This window comes from Polyodon spathula, chromosome 5 (assembly GCF_017654505.1).
Source record: "Polyodon spathula isolate WHYD16114869_AA chromosome 5, ASM1765450v1, whole genome shotgun sequence".
Taxonomy (NCBI): Eukaryota; Metazoa; Chordata; class Actinopteri; order Acipenseriformes; family Polyodontidae; genus Polyodon; species Polyodon spathula.
Genome location: NC_054538.1, coordinates 75876111 through 75900203, shown reverse-complemented (window position 1 = coordinate 75900203; position 24093 = coordinate 75876111). Strand labels below are relative to the sequence as shown.

General features: G+C 35.4%; 1 protein-coding gene across 31 annotated transcripts in view; it reads right to left on the bottom strand.

Moving 5' to 3' along the window:
* Positions 1-24093, bottom strand: part of nrxn1a (neurexin 1a) — a 394460-nt gene that overhangs the window by 14112 nt on the left and 356255 nt on the right. For 30 of the 31 annotated variants that reach the window (XM_041251339.1, XM_041251340.1, XM_041251355.1 and 27 more), the window contains one exon: positions 8844-9456. The exons of the other annotated variant lie outside the window; for it this stretch is intronic. In XM_041251339.1, coding sequence (XP_041107273.1) covers positions 9152-9456 — 305 coding nt within the window. In that variant the 3' untranslated portion in view covers positions 8844-9151. Of the gene's footprint in view, positions 1-8843; positions 9457-24093 lie in introns of those variants that run through there. 31 annotated transcript variants of the gene reach the window in all.

The following is a 24093-nucleotide window of genomic DNA, read 5'->3' as shown; positions in this document are numbered from 1 at the left end:
CAGTGTTTGCTCGTTTGTTAGACTCAACGGCTAACACAATCCATAGCTGTCGCCAACAGCCAGCACTAAACCTGGACAACACTGCACTACTTGTTCACCACAGTAAATTGTACTTTCACCACAAGCACTATAGCACTCACTTGGATTGGTGATCATGTTTGTGTTTTGTGTATTTATTGGATCATTGCTTATTGTTTACAGGACTGCAACCCTTCATTATTCCCTGTGCAATACACATCGCTTTGTTTTGTCAGCCCTCCTATTTGTTTTCTGTTTGGTCATCAGACCCTTTGAATTTAAAAACAGAACTCATTTCACCCGTACTTTGTTGTCTGTCTTTTCATTGTTGGATTACTGTACCTGCTCTGCACCTGCGCACCAGTTACCACTTTGACACAGTCTTCCATATTCCCCAATATAAAGACTAGAAGACAGTTTTTTTGTGAGGCTCTTAAACTAACCATCAAAAGTGCTTCTGCTTACTTGGATTTTATTTTTTTTACTGAGCATCAATTTCATGAAACTTGACTGATTGAATCACAGAATTCTGCTGTAACCTTAAATAAGCAGTATTTAAAAGTATAATGTCTTTATCATGAAACCTTGATTAGGTGGAGGTCAAAGTCAAGGTCTCCAATAAAGTTTGCATGTGTTTTTTCTTTTTCTTTTTTTGTTTTTGTTTTTTGCGAATAGGAATTCACTGCCTGATGTGAGGCCTTGACAATGGCAGCTACAAAACGTTTTTTCTTCAATAGCACCCATAATTAAACTGGACCTTCATATATTCTCAATAACATACTATATATAGCAAAAAATATGAAGCCAATATCTCAATATGTCTTTATCATCCGGAAAACAGGACCACTATATGGCCACCACATTAGGCGAGAGGACAAAGTAATGATACTGTTACATTTCACTGGAGGAGTTTCGACAACATTATTGTTGTTGTCTATTGTTTTCTGCCATACAAGCTTATATTTTAAAAACCCAGGTGCAAGGATCAGCAAATAGCACCCAAACACATAGATGCATAGTACAATTTTAACCATGTATTTAATATATTGTGTATGTGCATACCATTCCTATTCATGTGACCATATATTTTAAACAATAACAAAGAACAAAACAAAAAGCATTCATGAGATAAAGCAATGCTAACATAAATTTAGGATGTCACTTTCGAATTAGGGGTTGACCCTTTCCACATAGAAAATAGGATTTTGCAATATCATAATTTTCTTAAACAGGAGATGAAATTGATAGTGTGAACTAGGAAGAGATACATAAAAGCTATTTTTAGATAAGGCATATGTCATATTCCCCATAGGCAGAACACTCTACTTGCTGCCAGTGTCTATAGAAGGCTTGGGATAGATTCTCACTGATAAACCCAGGCTATGAATCCAGGTCAGAAAAAAGGTAATAGAATTCTGTGCCAAAATTACACAATTGGTTTTGATGACATCATATCAAGTAATGTGCTAAACACACAACTTGCATAAATGGTATCTCCCTTCTTGCATCGTCACAGCTCAAAGACCATGTATACCATCACAACTTGCATGAATGTATCTCCCATCTTGCATCATCCCAGCTCAAAGACCATTTAGACCACAAAGCTCGCAAGCTTTTAAAACCTGTGACTCATTGTATTTCAAATTCAGTGAATACCACAACAAACCAAGGCACTGCACAGAATTAACAGTAACATTCACAGGACAGGATCAAGGGCTGCATGGAGAAAGAACCTCATGAATTTGAACAGGATAGAAGTGGTTTGCGACTTAGAAAAGAGGACAAGGTTTCCCCTTGGCTCTTGAAGAGCCGCCCTCCCAGAAGTGAGACCAAAGTGATTGGTGTTACTTCCACCAAGGGGAACCGAAAATAGGATAGGTGACAAATTGAAGAGATGATGAGAAGTTCTAAGATCTCCCCGGCTTCCAAGGGTCGCCTATAATGATGCACCATTACGATATCAGTAGATTAAATGCACTTATCAAAAAGAACAAAGTATACTTTAAAGAATACTATTATTTACATTTACTCTGTATTTAGTATAATGTGTAACCTGTATCTGAAACAAAAACACATTGGAAATGTGAAAAAACAAAAAACAAAACAAAAAAAAAAAACGCTAAGTTATCAAAAGTGTCCAGCCATTTAAAATGGAGATATCAAAAGTTTTTTCAGGCACAATCTTTTACTGTGCTTGAAAAACACAAGCCACGTTTCAAGAAACCATTGGAGCAACCTTTCTGAGCACAAAGCAAACAGGCACAACTGTAAAACCGATGGGGGTCAAGGTTACCCCAATTGTTTCTTCTAACTAGTATCAAAAGCACAAGCTAAGTTAGAAGAAACAATTGGATCAGCCTTGGCCAGCACCGAGCAAATAGGCACAACTGTAAAAGTGGTGGGGGTCAAGATAGCCTCAATTGTTTCTGCTAACTTGGCTTGTATTTTTCAGGTACAATAAAACTCCAATTGAATGATTGATTAACAATCAAGTCACGGTACAGCTGCTTAAAAGCTGCATGTTTTCACCCACTCGGGGTTGGGTGTTCGGTGAGTGGAGAATAGGATTAGAGACAGAGGTAATAAATAATAAAATAATAACGTAAAGTTAAAATATCTGTTCACCGTGTTTTGTGTAGTGTTAGTCTGTTTTGTTTGTCTCTTTTGTTTTGGCGAATGTGCCGCGTCCTGTGTTTTTGTGTTTGTTACAACCGTTTATTTTCTGGCTGTCTGTTCATTTATTAAATGCAGAGCGAAACCATTCACTCAGCTCCACCAAACTCCACCTCTATCTATCATTTATTTCCTGTTTCTGGTCTGACGTCACCCACTGCAGCCGCCTTTGTGACAAACAGTTATAAGTAAGAGTGAATTCAACTAAGTGCAGTTAAACCTTATAGAAACTATTTGCTTATATGAGTAAAGTCCAGTAAGAACACATAGTACGACAAATCGATGACAAATAGTTACCAGTTCACATAGCCACTTTCCTATTACATATCCAAACTTGAAGCTTACTTGGAGGCATTTTGAACTAAATTACGAGAAATGTAAACAGTTTTTTGGTAGTTCAGCACTTTTTATTTTATTTCTCATATTAGCATTTTATCACTTGTGCTTTCTTGTTGAATGAAAGGTCAAGCAGCACTATGTGTTGCAAGGAACATGCTTTTTTTTAATGCCTGCAATACATTATCATTTTAAAAATTTCACAGAGTGGCAGGTTGGATGACTTTTTAACCACTAAATAAAAGACGGGAAACATTGATCCTTCCATATTAAATATTGATTCTACCTTTATGACTGCATCTTTTTGTAAAATACGTGCCATATTAAAGGTGTTGCTGTAAAGCGTATAACTATGAGGCTAGGGCTACAGTAGGTGATTATAGCAAACTCCATAAAAAGGACAGATGTGAATTCCCTACAGCGATTCATTGCAATCTCAAAATAAGGAAAGGCCATTTAATTACAGGCTCTTATCCTTGTCAGCAAAAAATATAACAAAACTGCATGAAGTTCTCATTTTCACAACTTCTTATATCAATAGCATGACAATCTAATGTTTTAATATAAAGTACAAGTTCAACAATATATACAGTACATCATTTACATTTACATTAAAGATGCTGTATCCCCTAATCTAAAGTGTTGTCCTGCTATGAAAGGTAGCTGAGAAAGGTAAAACATACCAGAATGCATTGTGATGTGAGTTGAAAAGCCTGAACTGTCCCAAACTGTCCTAGTGTACATGGAGTCATAAGCTAACCTAAATGGATGCATGCCACATGCTTCCTCTGGGTCAGAAACAAAGACAAAAACAGAAGGGACTTGAGCTGAGGTAACTGGAATGCCCAAATCATGTGAAAAAGGTTTGGCAGCGCATGCAATCTCTTTGCTATCAATAAAGCTAGCATCCACAGCACTTTCATTTTTTCTTCTCGTTGAGACTCCATAGTTTCTTCATTTTCCAGAAAACTCACAATACGTTGCTTTGTGCAGCGTGTCATAGTGGCGTTGTATGTTATAATCTTTCATAACTGTAACATTACATAGCAAATCAGACATATTGCCTTGCTGTCAAAATTATATAGTTTATAGAATGTGAAAGTGGGTTTCTTCCCTGGTTGCTGGCTTCCCTAATGTGATGGGTGCTGTTGCTTGTACTCACATAGCACTGTCACCCTGATCCGTGGAGGGTGACAATGCCGACAAGGAAGAGAATTGAGGCTATGTCTCATCAATCAATATTTCTTGAGTATGCAGAACAAAAAGAAAAAGATGTCATTGCACAACATGACTTTTATTGTATATGCATTAAAAGATAAAGGAAAAAGGCTGTTTTTTATTATTATTTTTTTTTTTTTTACATCTTACAAGGAACACATGTTATAATGAAAAGGTAAGCAGTCCTGGTTCACTTTATGTTGCCTCTGCCTGTCCCCTGCTGTGTCTGTAAGCTTATGTAAGACACCTTCACCTTTCACAATAAGCTACTGAACAAAAGATAAGAAGGACTACTGAGGCTTTTTAAATGAAGGTGGTCATGTGTAGCCTCGGACATTATTGCACTAAATTTAAATGTAGTGAGCGCACTATGGCATGTAAACGAGTCTGTATAGGGCACAAGACAGCCCTGTGTGTAAACAGGGGTAGGGCTTGTAATAAATGTAGAGTTATGATTTCAAATGTTTTGCTTATGGTTATTTAAATGGGTGATGTGTGGTATGATTTAAATGTGATATTGTGGGTGTTCAAAGAGGAGGAATGTGTGAGAGAAATGGGAGAAACACTAAAACAAAAGTAAGATGAAAAGAGAAAGAAAGCAATTGCCACTCGTGCTGGGCAGTCTGTATTATTTGTGTTCGAGATATGTTTTTGTTTACTCTTTTATTTTGCTCTGTGTGTATTGTTTTTGTTGAATTATTTTATTTTAAAATAAAAAAAAAATGCGCACCAGCACTTTTCTCCTGCGACTACGTGTCTGTGTCTCTGCCAGCTTTCTCGTGTGGGGACGTCGCGACTCAGCTATCCTGTCACAGAGCCAAATAGTGTGCACAAAAATTAATGGGGCAGTAAATTTAGATTTATCGCGCATGTTAGGCTCACTACTTCACATGCACGCTAACTCTAAATTTAGTGCCTTTTAGTAAATGAGACCCATAATGTTGTTAAAGCCGTTTGTTGTGTTACTTAGTAAAACATATTGTAATTGCAAAATGTGTTTGTGTGTAGAAATGCGTTTATGCAAGAACTGCATAACCAAATTTGGGGAGTTGTTTGCGTACCACCTGGAGTTTGGGAACCACTGTGTAGAGGTTGGATCAATACTTCTGGTAACAGGTCCATGGCTTATGTGTTCATGTTATAAAAAGTCTTGCAACTCAATAGTTGTCACCCAAAGCCAAAAAGTTTCCTCTGTTTTCTATTCTCTGATGATGTTAAAAAGAAAAAAAAAAGCACCAAACTTTCTTTTTGTAATAAGAAACATTTTATTAACAAAACAGTAAATTCCACTTATGTAGCATTTCCAACAATGGATAAAATGGTCTTGCAACAAAAAAGGCCTTAAATGATGTATCACACAAAACACTGGAAGAAGCACGTTATCTGACCTATTCAGGTAGGAATGACGCATCTCACAGGTCTATATAGGAGATGGAAAAAGTCAAATCAACTTGTCACGTGGGGGAAGTCATGGACAAGAACGTTGATTGGCAGAAAGAAGGAATTCTGTCAATATGGTGAACCAATATGTTATGTTGGCAGGACCCACGCTTCTAGAAACCAATGACGTGTTCTGCAAAGTTTATGCAACAGCTTCAAAAAAATGTGTAATAGCTTTTCTTTCTTTCTTTTAATCAAACAGTATCAAGATTTCAGCTGGCAGAATTAAATCAATACAAAGCAGCTTCCCTAATCTGCTTGCAAATTAAGCAATTTAATGGGTATGTTGAGGCAAATTGAATTGAAAAGAAAAACAATTTTATGTGCAGATACAAACCAGAGAGAAAATGCATGAAAACATTATTAGGGAGGTGAAAGAGCAGGGCTTTCTGTATATTTTCTTGTCTCGTTTTTATTGGCATTGTCAGACTTGAGAATGTTTTTTTTTTTTATTATTGGAAGGTAGGTGTTGGATATGGTACACATTGTCTGTTTTTTTCAGTTATAGAAATGTTTATGTTTATTGCAATGTAATTGATACTTTTGTGTCATAAAAATTCCTAGAAGCTAGTAGTTGCTGCGATTAATTATGAAACATCTATTTTCTACTGTCAAAAACTAGAAAAAGCCATGTACATGAACTTAAGTTTAATTACACTGAGTGAGCGTGAATCATTCTTGAAGTTGATGAGAATTGATCAGTTGTGACAGGATTGTGTATAGGTTTGAGAAAACTATCTAGAAAAAGAAAGTTATTGATTTCCTCTGTGAAATCAGAAGCTGATGGAATAGTGCCAATCAGATATAAAACAAACGTTTTAGTTCTGGTTGTTGACTAATAATGCAAACTTTGATTTTCACTTAATGTGATATGCATGTCCTATTTTAATGAGTGTGTTGGGTTTCCTTCACACCGAGTCTGCAGCTGTTCTGGTGCAATGTTCTTTTGGCTTTAATATCTGTTCTTCAGCAGAGGCAGGTAATATTAACTGTGATTGTATAAGGAGCCAGGTCAAAGTGGCAAACGTCAGTTTAACTTACTGAGGAACTAAACCTCCCATGCCAATGTAGCTGTAGAAGGGCCCTCCACTGTAAATGAATCATCTCAGTTAGGTATCCTGCATGAATAGTATGTGAAAATAGGCCACATTTCCATTCATGATGAAGCCTAATACTTGTCTTGTGGTACTGTGAAATTATTTATATCACTGAGGTGTCCTTTTGAATTACAGTAGGGATAGCAATGTGCTGAGGCATTTTTAAAACCAGGGGATATATCTTCAAAATCATTGTTGTGCAGACGCTGAATAAAAATCCTATGGGATTGGTTTCATTCTTGGGCACATTCTTAATATATACCACAAAGACGACTGCAGCAGTGTCTGCCAAGACTCACCCACTGAGGCGAGCAAATCCCACAAGAAGATCTGTGGGGGTTTGTTGCTCCTGCTGTTTTAAATTCCTCCTTCCTGTCTGTAAAGTGTGTACATTTCTCCCTGGAGGCTTCTACAGATTCAGCATGTTTCCCTATGAAGTGCCTTCTCCCAGCCTAATGTATGCTCTTTGTATTTGATTAGAAGGTACATTACAACAGGATACATTGCTGAGAAATCACTCGAAAATCGCATGGACAAATAAGATGTATTACTAACTCGAAATGTCAGATATTCTACGCAACTTCACATTTCATTCCAAGTAGTAAAACCTGATTGTATAAATGAAAAGATTTCATGTTAATGATGAGGCATCTTTTTTCTTTACATAGATCTCTTTCCCCACCAGAAAACACTGAAAGCAAAGTTATTATGATGATTTTAGCATTTGAAGCATCTTTGTTTTGTAGTATATTTTGTCATTAATTTTCTGTTATGTCACAAAATCGATGTCCAGATACGGGGTTGTAGAGATGCATTTTGCTGTGTTGTGTGTGGAGAGGAGGACGTTCAGACTGATGACGTAATTTAAGGGAGGGAGAAAAAAAAAACTATGGACTGAAAACAACGTTATGGGACAATATTTCTATCTATTTTTTGGTTATGCCATGAGGTTTTAACCAATAAAATGTCATAATTTCTAAGGACTGATTAACACAGAATTAGATTTCATCTTTTCAGTCATTCAGGTTGCTGGTTCCGACAAAGCAATGCACAGTAAGACACAAAAGGGATTTTCACTATTTTTTGTGAGGTAAATAATAATTTTGCGGGGCAAACACACATGTATTTTTTTAATATTTATTTTTTAATATTTATTTTTTCCCTCATATATATATATATATATATATATATATATATATATATATATATATATATATATATATATATATATATATATATATATATATATATATATATATATGATCTTAAGTCAACAAATAAAATGATAAATGGGATTGATGTACAGGTTTTGGAAAAAGCTAACTCCTATGTACCATACATTCATACATATCCCTCATACAGATAAGGAGGACACTCATTACAATGCAAACTGTTCAGGGAAATATAATTACACGATTCAAATGACTGTAAAAAAAAAAAAAGTCCTTACAGGTGACATCATAAAATCTATATCTAGCAACACTTAATAACATTTAAATTTTAGTTTTTTTTTTAATTTTTTTTTTTTTTTTTTACTAAAAATGGCTGAAGAGCAGATATAATTTGCATCATCTATACAACAGGCTATAAAACACCACTCATCACAGTCCAGAAAGCACATATAGATGGATTTGTATATAAACATATGCAGTAAGATACTTTGCGTGCATGGAATTTCCCAAATGATCTAGACATCCTTGTAATTCTCCGAAAACATCTGCCTTAGATTTCACACTGGGTTGAAATTAAGGGCTCCACTTTCCATCCCAACCACAGGAAAGTTATTTTTTTTCAAATGAGTCTATTATGAAACCAGTGTTTCTTTTCTCCTCTTTGCACCTTTGTTGGGTCTGTTAGATTGGTCATCACAAAGTCTTCTCTGGCCACTCACGGCTCTCAGAAAGTGCACATACACTGGCAGATTTCACAATCATAGGTAGCATCTTTTTGTTTGTGATATCCTTCAAAGCAATGTTATTTTAATTCTGTTATGAATGTTTGGCGGCACTTCATATATTTTTTAAATTTAAAAAATATAACCAAGCAACACAAACACAGGCAACGTAAATGAAAACACTGACTGTTTAAGATTTTTTTTTTTTCATTTTTGTTTGTTTTGTCCTTTTTTAATCGGCTCTTGTTTCTTTGAAACAAAAGCATGACATATCAATGTTTTTAATTTAATTTAATTACTTTTTAAATTATATTTTCAGTCTGTCCTTTCTGGCCTCATTTCCTGTTTTTTTTTGTTTGGTTTTTTTTGTCCTGTGTGCTTGATTAAAAAGTCAATTACTTTTATTATACCATGTCTCAGATAAAATGATGACTACATTATTTTACATTATTAGTGTTCTTCTGTCTAAGCTGGATCAGACATAATATTCTTTATCCTTGTTCTTCTTGTTCTTGCTTGAACTTTTGGCACTGTTGGCCTGCTTCTCCTTCACCACAGTCCCGTTGGACTGTGCTGAGTTGCTGATGTAGTTCCGACTCTCATCCACGTGGTAGGAGCCCTCGTCTCTGTTCCTGTACTTGTACATGGCATAGAGGAGGATGAGGATGCACAGGGCGGCTGCTGCCACGATGCCCACCACCATTCCTGTGGTGCTGCTCGACTCTCTGATCACCTCCGAGGGCCCTGGGAAGCCTTTGGAGCCGGGTCCAGTGGGATTTGCTGTGGGTATATCATGCAACAGGGAAGATGGTTATTGTAAAGTTGGGTAATGTTTTTTAAACAAATTCCAGCAAAATGAATATGATTCCCAAAGTTAGTTAGTTCCATAGTTTTCCATAACCCAAGGGAAACTTATATATACAGTGCCTTGCAAAAGTATTCAGACCCCTGACCAATTCTCTCATATTACTGAATTACAAATGGTACATGGAAATTTCATTCTGTTTGATATTTTATTTTAAAACACTTAAACTCAAAATCAATTACTGTAAGGTGACATTGGTTTTATTTTGGGAAATATATAAAAAAAACATTAATATTTGGTAGAGCCACCTTTCGCTGCAATAACAGCTTTAAGTCTTTTGGGGTAAGTATGTACCAACTTTGCATACAGTGTCAGAGTGATTTTGGCTCATTCTTCTTGGCAGATTTGCTCCAGGTTGTTCAGGTTGGTTGGATGATGCTTGTGGACTGCAATTTTCAAATAGTGCCAGATTCTCAATGGGATTGAGATCAGGACTTTGACTGTGCCACTGTAGGACATTCACCTTTTTGTTCTTGAGCCACTCCAATGTTGCTTTGGCCTTGTGCTTGGGATCACTGTCCTGCTGAAAGGTAAATTTCCTCCCAAGCTTCAGTTTTTAAGCAGACTAAAGCAGATTCTCTTGCAGTATTTTCCTGTATTTTGCTCCATCCATTCTTCCTTCAATTGTAACAAGATGCCCAGTCCCTGATGATGAGAAGCACCCCCACAGCATGATGCTGCCACCACCATACTTCACTGTAGGGATGGTATGTCTTGAGGCATGGGCAGTGTTAGGTTTGCACCACACATAGCGCTTTGAGTTTTGGCCAAAAAGCTCTATCTTGATCTCATCTGTCCAAAAAACCTTTTCCCACATTGCAGCTGGGTCACTCTCATGCTTTCTGGCAAACTCCAGATGTGCTTTCAGATGGTACTTTTTGAGTAACGGCTTCTTTCTTGTCACCCTCCCATACAGGCCAGTGTTATGCAGAGCTCTTGATATGGTTGACTGGTGCACCATTACTCCACTCCCAGCCACTGAACTCTGTAGCTCCTTCAAAGTGATTGTTGGCCTCTCTGTGGCTTCTCTCACAAGTCTCCTTCTTGTTTGAGCGCTCAGTTTTGAGGGACGGCCTCTTCTTTGCAGTGCCTGGGTGGTGTGATGCAGCTTCCACTTCCTGATTATTGATCCAGCTGTGCTCACTGGGATATCCAAACACTTGGATATTATTTTGTACCCTTTCTCTAATCTATGCATTTGTATTACTTTATCTATAACTTCAGCAGAATGCTCTTTGGTCTTCATTTTCCTTCAGATTCACAGCCTCACCAATGATCCTTCAACAGTGGGGTTTTTATCTAGAAAATGTGACAGCAACTTTAATGGTTCACAGGTGGAGGCCAATGGTAAGGTAATTGTGTCCTCATTAGGGCAATTTCTTTCATCGGTGCAAACTGGGAGCTTCCACAGCACAGGGGTTGAATACTTATGCAAGCAAGATATTTCAGTTTTTTATTTTTCTTAAAAATATTTCCCAACATAAAACCAATGTCACCTTACAATAATTGATTTTGAGTTTCAGTGTTTAAAAATAAAATATCAAACAGAACAAAATTTCAATGTACCACTTGTAATTCAGTAATATGAGAGAATTGGTCAGGGGTTTGAATATTTTTGCAAGGCACTGTATAGGAAAGAAAAGCTTCTTTAAAAAATGTACACAAGAAGTTTGATTTTCAGGACATTTCAGGCAAAACCCTTCTTCAGCTGTTTAAAAGAAAAGTAAACACAGTGCAGTAAAATTGTAACCCTTTGCATTCTGTTGATATATATATATATATATATATATATATATATATATATATATATATATATATATATATATATATATATATATATATATATATATATATATATATCACAGAATGCAAAGGGTTTTATTTACATATAAAACATTATCACTGAAACATTTTATAACCCCCATACTCCACTGCAGCTCAGGTCTGAATTGCCTATTACGAGATAAACTAAAGAAAAAGACAAAAATTGCTGTTGACAGGTATATTTCTTATAAATAACAGATTAGGAGTTTTAGAACATACTTTTGGAAGCCCCACAACTTCTAAACACTATTGATCATAACATTGTATGTGAGAAAATAGAAGCAATGGGTGTAGGGTCGATTATGTGGTTCAAATCATGTCTTAGCAACAGGAAACAGCCAATGGCGTTGAATCAAAGTTTATGATATATTATTTATTGTGGAGTACCACAGGGAAGTATTTTTAGCTATTTGTTGTTCTTATGTACATTAATGATATTACCAATACGCCTTATGCAAGCCTCTTCTTTATGCTAATGATAGTGCTATATTAGTATCATGTCAAGATCCACAAGAAATTGACAAAATATTAAGCTCTGGATTAGAATCATGTAGTCAATGCTTTATAGACAATAAACTATTATTGCATTTGGGAAAGACTGAAGCTATCCTTCTTAGCTCTATGAGAAAAATAAAACACACTGTGAAATTTGTCGTGTCATGCTAAAATCTATAGAAAGAAAAATTCTGCTAAATATGTTGCCGTTATCCTGGATGAAACAATGTCAGGTGACTCTATGGAACATGAAATTATAAAGAATAGTAACTCTCATCTAAAATTTTTGTATAGGTAAGCTGTTTTTTTAAATTTTTTTGAAAAAATTAAAAAAAAAAAGCATTATGTCAAGCGTTAATTCAATGCCATTTTGACTACTTTAGTTAATCTTGGCATTCAGGCCTTACCCAAAACCTGAAGAATAAGTTACACGTGGCACAAAAAGTAATTTGCTTTATAATAGGCAGGGACTCAAGGTCACATACTGGACAGAAATAATTAATTTGTATTGGACTTTTCAATATCAATGACAGTCAATCAGTTAAAAACTAAATCATGTTTTCAAAATTCATAATAATTTATCAAGAATTACATAACAATTTCAAGAGAGTAGTAGAACAACATAATAATTCTACTAGGAATAGTATTAATAACTATTGCGCCAATGGTAAATGGCTCAGCTATTTTATTTCACTGGCATACAGATGTGGAATTCACTTCCAAACCATATTAAAGGTTAGACAGCATGAATGTTTTTAAGAAGGAGGTAAAGAAATGTTTTATCTAATAGGAGGCTTCAGGTGAAAGAAACAATGTCTTCTTAAATGCCTATGTGACCTATGTTATAACATTTTTATTTTTATTTATTTTTATATCTGGTTTCTGCTCTATTCACCCCAATGGAAATAAGTCATTTTGGGTCATCCTGGGTATTAGGTCAACATGTTATGTATCTATTTTTATGATTTTTATGGACTTTGTAAGAATTGTCTCACTGTGGATCTGTTTTATTGAGGTTTGAACTTTTGACATTTTATCAAATGTTCTGCTTTCTTTTTATGAACAATGTATGTGGACTTTTACCAAATAAAAACAAAACAAACAAAACAAACTGATGAGGTCCTTCAAGTGAAGTGTATTAAGGCGTAGCAATACTGAATTTACTTTTACTGAATCTTACATGTGGATTCCTACATCCTGGCAGAAATGTGTCTAAGTTTCTAGGAACTTTAAATAAATCTGTCCCAAGTGCATCCTGTTTGATGTGATCCACAAACTATATTGATACTGTACATGTAAGATGGACATTCACTGTGTTTTAAGAATATTCAGAAAAAACAACACGTAGGTTGTCTCTGTAATAGACAACAGATAGAGAGAAGGAAATGTAGCAAATGTAGAACAATTTTACAAATATATGACCTAACTGCCAAAAAAGAAAGAAAAAAACAATCTGCATTATACAATAACCGTAAATTGGGTCAACGCTGAATATTCATAATGCGTGCAGAGTTGAAGCAATCAGTAAGTCTGCAGTGCATGCAGAATGCATGGTCAGATATTGAGTATTCCCCTGTAACTTCAGGCTAAGTACATGTATTCAATACAGAATCAGTCACTGTATAAGATTACCTTTATCAAACAATCTCTGATGAAACCATCCAAGCCAGTAACACAAAGGGCACTCGGCTTTTCTATACTAACTCCCATATGGACATCCCATTCCCTTTCTCCAAATCACATGGACAAATACAATCTGCAGATCATATCTTTGCGTAACAAACTAACAATATCAAAGAGAAAGCTTAATTAAAGATTATGACGCCCACACAAGTTGAATCAAATTCCCATTAGAATAGTGTTTGATTCACGCAGGCAAGAGCCTCCATCTTACAGACGAGAAGCCGCACAGTAATAACGGACCACATTTACTAAGCCACTATATTATAACAGCAGACGTGTCTTCTGTGGGTCGACAGCTCGGATATCATTAACAAGACTACTGAACTTGTCGTATTGCAGTATGAGTTTTACTGCATAGTCAACATAAGAGGTCAGGCCTCCTAGCATTAAATAAAAGGTCTGAATTAAATCAAGCCTCTTACAGTTTATTGACCTACAGGAAGCCAATTTTGTATTGATATGAAAGTCGGACGGTGGTATAGGGTTGCTTCACATCAGCTTTTTTTCCTGAACACTCTTGTTTAACTGGACTTTGAATTCCTTTAAAAAACTAATTAAATTAATGTCATACATGTACAATTTCTTTGTTGCTTGGAAATAGGCCAATAATTGGAGTTAAATTAACATTCTGAACTTTTGATGTCATGTTAATGCTGCTATGAACAGGAATTAGCATTGGCAGAGACAGCATTGGTATTCTTTCAAAGGATTTTCTATATGTGGGTTCTCTGGAGCAGTAGTTCTCAAAACAAAAAGTGAGCAGTTACTTGTGGCCACACTTCATTATAGCTGGACACTTACTTGTGGCCACACTTCACTATAGCTGGACAGTTACTTGTGGCCACACTTCACTATAGCTGGACAGTTACTTGTGGCCACACTTCACTATAGCTGGACAGTTACTTGGGGCCACACTTCACTATAGCTGGACAGTTACTTGGGGCCCATATTCTAAGCTTCACTACAATAAATCCCAGCATATATTAACTTTGAGGTCACACCCAGCACAACCCCCTTTCTATGCAAATCTTTTTCTCTAGATTTCATGTTTTGATATTTTTCTTGTTTATTTTGATTTTGTGTTCTTATTTACAGTGCTTTGTGATGACTTCTCATGCATGAAAGACACTTTATAAAATTAAGATTTTTTTTATTATGACTATGCAGTAGATGATCATTAAAAAATACACGGCACGGGTCCATATTAAACAATATCATTAAGGTTTGCAGTTTTCCTAACACCAGTTAATACAAATTCATCTCAGTCTTACCAATTGTTTCTACTCATTCATGTAGAACCATTTCACTCAATTATTATCCTCTGCGGATCCCCTGACTGACCCTGATAGCGCTGAACTGAGTAGATGTTTACACCAGGGAGCATACCTAAAATGAATTCACTATGCTAATGAAACATTTATTATGTTCGTATTTTTTTTTTTTTTAAACTGAACTGAAGGTTAAATTATATTACTTACACTCAAACACAGGTTTATTCTGTATAAAATGAGTTGCAGAAGAGTATAAAGTAATGTTTTGACCAGCTACATAACAGACATTTGAATACCTAAATTCTAGAAATACGGTACTAAAATAATGTAATAATTCAATCACCAATGTTTTGACTAGAAGTCCTTATTCAAGCCAATCAAAACATGTGCCGCCATATTTAGTATATTCTTTTAGTATTTTTAAAGTTAGCCCTGTTAAGTGTTTTATAAGTATGGAGTGCAGCATTGTGTGCTTCAAGTGCAACATTGTGTGGTTTTTCCCCTTCCAACTGGAGGAGAATCAGAATCCGATATGATCCGAGTGATTCCAGAAATTAAATTCCTTGTCTGAACAAATTCTAGACCTGAAAGCACTGCAACTACCTGCAAGAGAAGCTAACTAAAAGCTGTTCTGTATTATGCAAACACAGATCTTTCTGTGTCTGCCAAATGAACCCTACTAACCTTCATTAGAAGACATTACCTTCCCTGTGTCAGGGCTTGTCAACGTCAGTAATGGGAGGTGTTAGAAGAAACCTGAATCTGCATTTTGTTTTACGGCTTGCTCAAACATTTGTATATTACTGGCAGGTTTAGGAAGCACCATGATCCCCATTAGAATCTACTGTAACATGTGACCAGACTTCGGTAGCCCATTTATCTCACAATTTCACTGTAAGCATAGGCCCTGTGCAACAGTTATAAGGTCTACACCTTACCCAGCATATACAGCATAGAAGGCTAGTGTTATGCTCAGGTAAATTAGGTCCTAATATCCTTTGAACAGGAAGTGAATTTATAGTGTTTTGTGAGAACAAAAGGGGTTCACGCAAGTCAAAAGGGAAATTAAATCAGGCAGAATAAATGCTCTATAAGGGACGTGTATAAATGCTCTATATATGTATATATACGATATATATATATATATATATAGATATATATATATATATATATGTTTTATTGCTAAGGAGACTTTACGTAAAAAAAATTTGGGGAACCAATAAAAATATACCAATGTACAATTTGTTATAGTATATCTGTTTTTTTTGTTTTTTTTTGTGCACAGTTTTGTCCACTGGTCAACGTGGAGTCTTTTCTGAAGCCAGTTTAGCTGGAATGGTTATTAAACATGGGAAATAATATTGGAAGTAGAAGCAACAGTAGAGAGTTGTGCAGAAAACACACAATAGTACATTAAATAGACAAACAATCAAACATTAGCAGCATGTAAGTGATATAAAGTATTCCTTGAAGGTCTATAAGAAGAGTTCTGTGTTTAGACTGGACAGGAGTGTTAATTTATTTAAGCTTTTTCTAGCCCTTAATAGTGTCTAAAGCTTACTGGAGATAGTGCCAGAAGCAAACACTTTAAATCTATTAAAAAAATAATAATAAAAAAAAAAAAAAAAACGTGACCATAGGCGATATAAATACTCTCACAAATGTTACTGGAGCGCATTCAGGGGTAAAATTAGACAAAGCACAGATACCTGATAAATTATGTTCATTTCAGAATGACAGACTCCACTTGCTTAGATAACTGCTGAAACTGAAGGCACACAAGAACAACCTTTTGAATTGGTGTATGTGTGAAAACATCCCACATTTACTTTAAAAATAAACCTTCTTTAATTAATAAGGGCCTAGGTTAACGGTTTTATAATTGGTTGCATAATTTAAGTTGCTTAGCTTGATATTACAACTTGTAGTACATAATGCAACTAATTAAACTGTTCTTTTGTTCGCAAAAGGTCTTTCTAATTAGATTAAAAAAAAGGTCCAAATGGCATGCCTAGGCAATGCACCATGTATTGTGCAGCCAGAAATAAGTCAAGTGGATTTAATTCTGAGGGAGAAAAAAAACTAAACATTTACGGCTGGTTTTACAAACCCTGATTAGCACTAACAGCCAACCTAACGTTACCTTAGAAAAGGAAGTCCAAGATTAGTGGAAATTTGACATGTCTTCATAATAAACCTTGCCACACACAGTAGTGTACACATGTATTAGAACACCTTAAGATTTGTCATTTTTATCCTCTATTTACAGTACCTATCTGCATGAAAACCTCTAGGTGTGAGAATTTCAATTTCTGCTCAGTAATCATGATGTAGAAACAATAGGCACCCGAGTAAGAAAATGTTAGACCACTTTGGGGTAGATGTACTAAGATGCCAGTCGCAGCGCAAACATTTCACAATTTGCATTTTCGTTGCGACACATAAAGTAAACATTTTGTCGTATGTACTAAGAGAAAATATGATAATGAAAAGAGCCGCAATATACTAATTTAAATACTTGTTGCTTCTTCTTAGCAAGATCTCTATTGCGACAGTCGTGCAACATTGTTCAAATAAATAGCTGGAGTTGAGTTGTGTTTTTTTTGTACAATGAATTCTGTTCCATCTTCATTTGACCTATTTTATTATTATATATATATATATATATATATATATATATATATATATATATATATATATATATATATATATATATAAAAAGCCATTTTAACCCCATCAGATTCTACAGTGGGGTCCCCAAATAAACATTTCAATCAAAAAGCTTTCATAATCATACAGCCAATCAGCATCCAGATCTAGCGGGCTTCTATTTTGCATACATGGCCGCTGGAACGTTGAAGTGCTTAACTGTGAATTATATTGTAAATCAATCTGCAGACAAATACCGGCCTTTTCTTTTCCCTTAATTCTAATCTACAAACTAACGGATAACATAAAAAAAAAACTCTTAAAACTTTCTGCGTGTTAGGTCTAGAGATAAGGGAGAGCCTGCATCGATGGGCTCTATTGCTTAAATAGATCATGCTGCTTCATTGTACACATTGGTATAAAATGTGAATAAAAGATTATTTTAAATTGAAACAAAATGATTTCAGTTTTTTAAAAATTATTATTATTATTATTATTATTATTATTATTATTATTATTATTATTATTATTATTATTATTATTAACTTTGCAGCCTAGACAATTAACACAAAATAGATCATGGTGCCGCACTGACAAGTTATGATACTTACAGGAGGACAGTCAATTCTCGTTAATACAAATTTCAAAGAACCAGCAACACATTTTGCATTATACCACTAATTAGTATTAACATGAGTAGCCTATAAGCCAAATGTAAACTATCCGTTTTTATTTTATGTTAGTCAGGGGTGCAGTGCTAAATTGTGCACAATGACAAACCACCTGCACATTAATAGGTGTGTTTCCTATTCATATATAGATGTTCAGAACGAGCAGGAGGGGTTAGTGGCGCATGTGTGCAGTCTATCAGTCTATTGCTCCCAACATTTTGGGGAAACCTGAAATACCATAGACATTTGTTTTCAAGGCTTGCAAATACACCCTGTTTTTAGGGAAAAATAGGTATGTGGCACAACTCTCCGCCCCTTTTTGTGAATTTATGCAGGAACGCCCATATTTACATCTATGTTTGAACGGCAAACAGAAACTGGTGCCGCAAAGCATTCCCTAAAAAGTTGAAAATAGCATTGCACTTGTTTAGTACATTTCACCCAAGACTTCTGACTTGTTTCCAACTGGTTTGCGACTATTGCGACAGGTGCTTTAGTACACCTACCCAAGTGCCTTAATGAGGCATTCTATAAAACTTCTAAAAAGCCTCATGCATTTTACCATTTGTGGCTATGTGCTCCTTTTCTCTTACTATTTTTAATTAATTGCATGTGTGGCTTATTAAAGTCGTCAACTCAATTAGACCAGTGGTCTCCAACCCTGGTCCTGGAGAGCTACTGTGGCTGTTGGTTTTTGTTTCAACTAATCTCTCTGTTACTTAATTGAACCAATTATTGGCTTAATTAGTCAAGAATAACATGTGTTCCAGATCTTTAACCACTGCTGATGTAAAGAAACTTATAAAACTTGCTGGTTAGGGGCTCTCTAGGACCAGGACTGGAGACCCCTGAATTAGACAATCACTAATTTATTTTTGCACAATATGACCTTAACCTTAACTGAAACCCTAAACCTGTCCCAAACCCTAACCATGACTCTAAACCTAGTCCTAACCTTAACCCTAACCGTTTTCTGATACAATTGTATACTTACATATATCGCGCAAAAAGATGTACACATTAAGTACATTGTAGCTGTGCATTATGAAATTGCAAATTAGAGACACTGAATGGAAAGTGTGACCAAGAATTAAAACAGGTATATTTTATTTCCAGAGTGGCATTTGTAAGAAGGACAGACATTTGTTGTCTCCACCAACCACAGATTAGCAGATGCATGTCTAACCTTCTTTGTTAAACTGTTTTGAAATGGATGACAAGATTTCAACAGCCAGCTCCTCCTATTTCTGATTTACACTCAAGGTGAAAATAGGAATTAAAGATTCTGGCTCCGTTTAGGGATTTAAATAAATAGACCTTTTAAACACAGTTTTCCATTCATCTTCTTGGAAGAGATTAATTTAGTTTGCAATCCATCTCAAGATGGAAAGGGCAGGTGAGTGCGGCTCAGTTTAAAGTAATGGTGCACTTAAGCAACAATGAATGTGGAATATTGTCCTAGTCTTGAGCTAGCAGACAAAAATGGCTCATTTGCAAGACGGTTAAGCACTCTATTTTAATGTACTGTAGTTTCATATTTTAATCTAAATGGAGAGGCAATAGGTTAGATTTTCAAACTGCTTTTGTATTTTTTTATATATATATATATATATATATATATATATATATATATATATATATATATATATATATATATATATATATAGTTTACATATGCTTTGTAATAGTTTGTAAAGATGTCATATTCTATATATATAATATATATATATATATATATATATATATATATATATATATATATATATATATATAATTATATTTATATTGTATTAATCTAAAAATTCCAGGTGATGCAAATCTTTTAATCATAGCTCTATGTATGTGTGTATAAAAAATGCGACACTTACATTTTAACACAGAGATTATGTTTATTTTTAAAGAGAATTAATGCACATTTGTGTGATAGTTAATGTGACTTTAATTGAAGGTATGCTGTCTTTCTGTTAATAGGAAGGCATCGCAGGCACTTCCATTACCTGTAAAAGGACCTTTTTTCCGATGACTAAACCCACTCTGCATAAGGTGCTTTCACTGTCATTTATTATGGGCTCCAGACTGTAAATTATAATTTCTTTAATACAAAAACAAAATTGTAGGTCAAAATGACCTAGTTTTTATATGAATTTATTTAAAATGTATGTTGAAGCATAAGTTTTAAGCTGACCCCAGGACAGTCTGGGACTAAGGCTGTGAAAAAGAAGAAGTTGAAGCATAAGTTTTACAACTGTAATTGGCTGATAAGCCATGCTTAATGCATGGCTGACAATGGTTACTCAAAATAAAGCACTGGCAGATATCCCAAAGAGGCCACTACACTTATTCTGTCATTCACTTGGTAATCAAAGAGCTTTGAAGATGCACAAAAAGTCTATTTATACTGTAAGAGATTGAAAGATTAGCGCAGTATTGCAGAGACAGAGCTGGGTCATGAATTAGCTGGTCGAAAGAGGTAGAATCACCTACAATTAAACAGCCTTGTGAAAGAATCCAAGTTAGCCTCCTGAGCCTCACAGATCATGTCATAGTGTTACACATGGCTGCCAGCTATAAACAAAACCCATTGACTCTCAGCATGTTAAGAGTGCTGCAAAGCCGCTGTACCACTATGAGGTCCAGGAATATACAGATCAAAAGCCTGTCAGACAGTGACAGACTATGATTCTCGGTTATAAAACTGCAGACAACAGCTTATGTAAAACCCTTCAAGACCGAACGAAACAATTAACAACTATTCAGATACAGTATTTCTGTTTGTTTGAGTAAAAATAAATTCAGACATTCTGCGAAAAAATGTGCCAAGAACAGAGGGTGGACAAGAAACTCTTCTGAGACAGCAAATGTATAAGACTGATGCATTATTCTGTCAGGGAGACACTTGGCTGTCTTCCTTAATTTGGGGTGGTTATAACCAGTTTTTTTTAAGGTTATCCTTGGCTGTTCTGGTTCAAGACAATTGGGGTTTTGGAGAGCCTGCCTTACATATAACAGCCCCTTATTTATTTCTAGATATTTTTTCCTCCATATTTTCAAGATGCCACTATGTATTTATGTATACTGCATTCAAACTGGTTGTTTACATTAACCTTTTAAATGGTTCCTGAACCCTGAATTCACAGCATGGTAATGGGAAGTTCAGAAGGGTGAGATATTTAGGGCAGACAGAAAATGCTGTGCAAAAGGAAATTCTGAAAAAAGGAACACCAGAGCTCCTTGACTTTTTCAATTATGCGTCTGTGGAATCCTTTAGATTATAGTAAGTAATCAATGTCAATCTATTATCAGCAGCTATTTAATATGTCACATTGCATCAAATCAAGTGTGGGTAAATTGGTAACTATGCATATATTATGTATGGGCATTCGATACTTAGAACATTTTTAAAGACACCTTTGATATAAAAATGTACACAGATGCAATGCTAATATCATTATTTAATACTTATAAGCATTACATACTCTATTCTGGAGTTTAAAAGAACAAACAAGATACATTCCCCTAAAAAGGAGTGTGATATGTAAATGGAGACAAGCATCTTACACCAACATATATATTCCTTTAAATGTGGATATGTCTAACACGAGAAACAAAAATGTTTGTGAATGAACCATGTAAGCAGGCACCCAGAAGGTCAAACCACCGATGTTGTGCTCTTTCTGCATTGCCTTATTAGTAAGTATTTTATTCTGTACTGATCTCTCAGCATGGCCTTGGGCCATTCATTCTCAAGATGAATACAACCGATAGCATTGAAAACTAAAACTCAAGGGCCATGTCTTTTACAGGCAGTGTTTTTTTTTTCTTTCTTTTGTATTTTATTTAATTAAACAGGGTCAAGCTGTTCTCTATTATAGTGAACAAATCCAAACTTGACATTTCTGATGTAGTTGCTTTCAGTCTAGAATCAAGCTTGGCTATGGCAGGGCCTATGGTGTTTTTTCAAGGACTTTGGTACAAAGAGCAGCACCACCCACAATATACACATCAAAAACACCACATAATAGATTTCAGTTTAGATGTAAAACATTGAAAAAAAAGAAAAATACACATTAAAAACAAAATGTTTAGATAAAAATTACCTAAACTGTTTATATCAAGTGTCTCTGCAAGTAAAGTTGAGTAAATGCCTGGCCAGAATTGACTGATTAATCCTAATTCTATCCGACTTCTAATGTTAAGAGTAGCATAACGTGACTATCTTCTGCAAGAACAGTGCTTCTGTTAACAAGTAATTTGAGGGATATGTCCTTGGCAAACAGCCTCATCCATCATTTTACAAAATGCATAGCCATTTAACATAATGTTTTGTTAAATGGTGGATGTAATCACTAGGTATTTAGTGAAATCTTTTTTTTTTTTTCCTTCAGCCAACAGCTATACAAAAGTAGTGAGACAAACGGATTGGTCTAACTTTGCTCCAGCTTTATTCCATCAGCTCAATCTGTATGTGTATCATTACTGAGCAAAAATAATCAACTGTATTGGAATGCATTGTTGAAGCATACTACATAAAATGCGGTTCTCTTCCATGGTGTTTCCAATGTTCCGAATGCACTGACTTGATTAATAGGGAGAGCACAATCTAGCACTGGTTACTGCCTGCACATTAACCTTGCAATTGTGAGAAAAGACACACTTTTAAATGACAGGCCCTGTGAAGACATCCCTACAATTACAAAAACAAACAAACAAAAAAACCAAACAAATGTAGCTGAAGATAATAATACTGCTTAATCCATACATTTAACTCACTGGTGCAAAAAACAAAAACAAAAAAACATTTTGAGGGGTGGAAGCCTCTAGTTGTTTTGGCTTCGAGAATTTTTTTTTTTCTCAGTGACTAACTTGCCTGTTGCTATCTGGAGTAATAATGTTGACATCTTTTCAAATCAATCTCGTCTGCACCTAATAATTGCTATGTTTTATGTGAGGTATATTTTATTTCTATCTCTCAGTGGATGATAATGTGTATTTCATGGATCAGAGCTTTTTTGTTTATCTTTTGTTTTATTTCTCTTCAGAAGATAACAGTCAAGCCAATTTTATCCAGTGGCTACTGCAACCATAAACTGTTTACCTCCAGCTACGTGACCCATACTCTGTTCAACTGCTTTTTTCCCTGAAATGACTGCTAAAAAGCACAGTCACATTAGAAGGTCTGTAATATTTCCCCTTTGGTTCAAAGACATGCTGAAAATCAAGGTTTTAAATCACTTTAAGTGTTGCACAAATGTTTGCTGTTATTGTCTGCTTCTTAATATAAACATAATGCAAGCTATTCAACATGAATCGACCTAAGAGTACAGCATAGAAAGCTTTAAATCTCTGGCTTTACAATGATTTGCAGCAACATTAATAAAAATGCAAATTGTGGTGACTCTACTTCAATACTTCAAAGAAGAGGTGTATAGAAGGACTGCTTTTTCCTTTCTAGCAGCAGTTTAAACAAATATACAACACAAAAAAGAGGCCAGTATATGACTACAGTACTGGATGAAGAGTGGACCATGGAAGACTCTGCCAAGACTCACCAGATGCCTGACCAGGAGTGGTCTCTAGAGCTTGATTATGATTTTCTGCCCCAACCCTGTGGAGTGAAAAGGCCAAGCAGCACTTCCTGAGGGTCCCCAACCAAGATCAGAAACTTTCCGCAGGTGGGATACGAACCACTTTTGCATTACTCACTCTGCACTCAAAAACGACAGTACTTGTACCCATTAATTTACATGGCTTCACTCTATGTGTGGCTGGAAAATCCTAAAAAGACATACATAGTCACTTTTTTATTCGGTCAGATGAAAAAAGAATGGAAGTAACCAAAGCCTGAACATTCAAGCAGTGGGGGATAGGATGCTGGAGCTTTGCCTAAAGGAGCTGGATCTATCATTAAGAAGTCGCTCACCCAACTCTTTGACCCCCTCTCAGAACATAGCACAGGGTA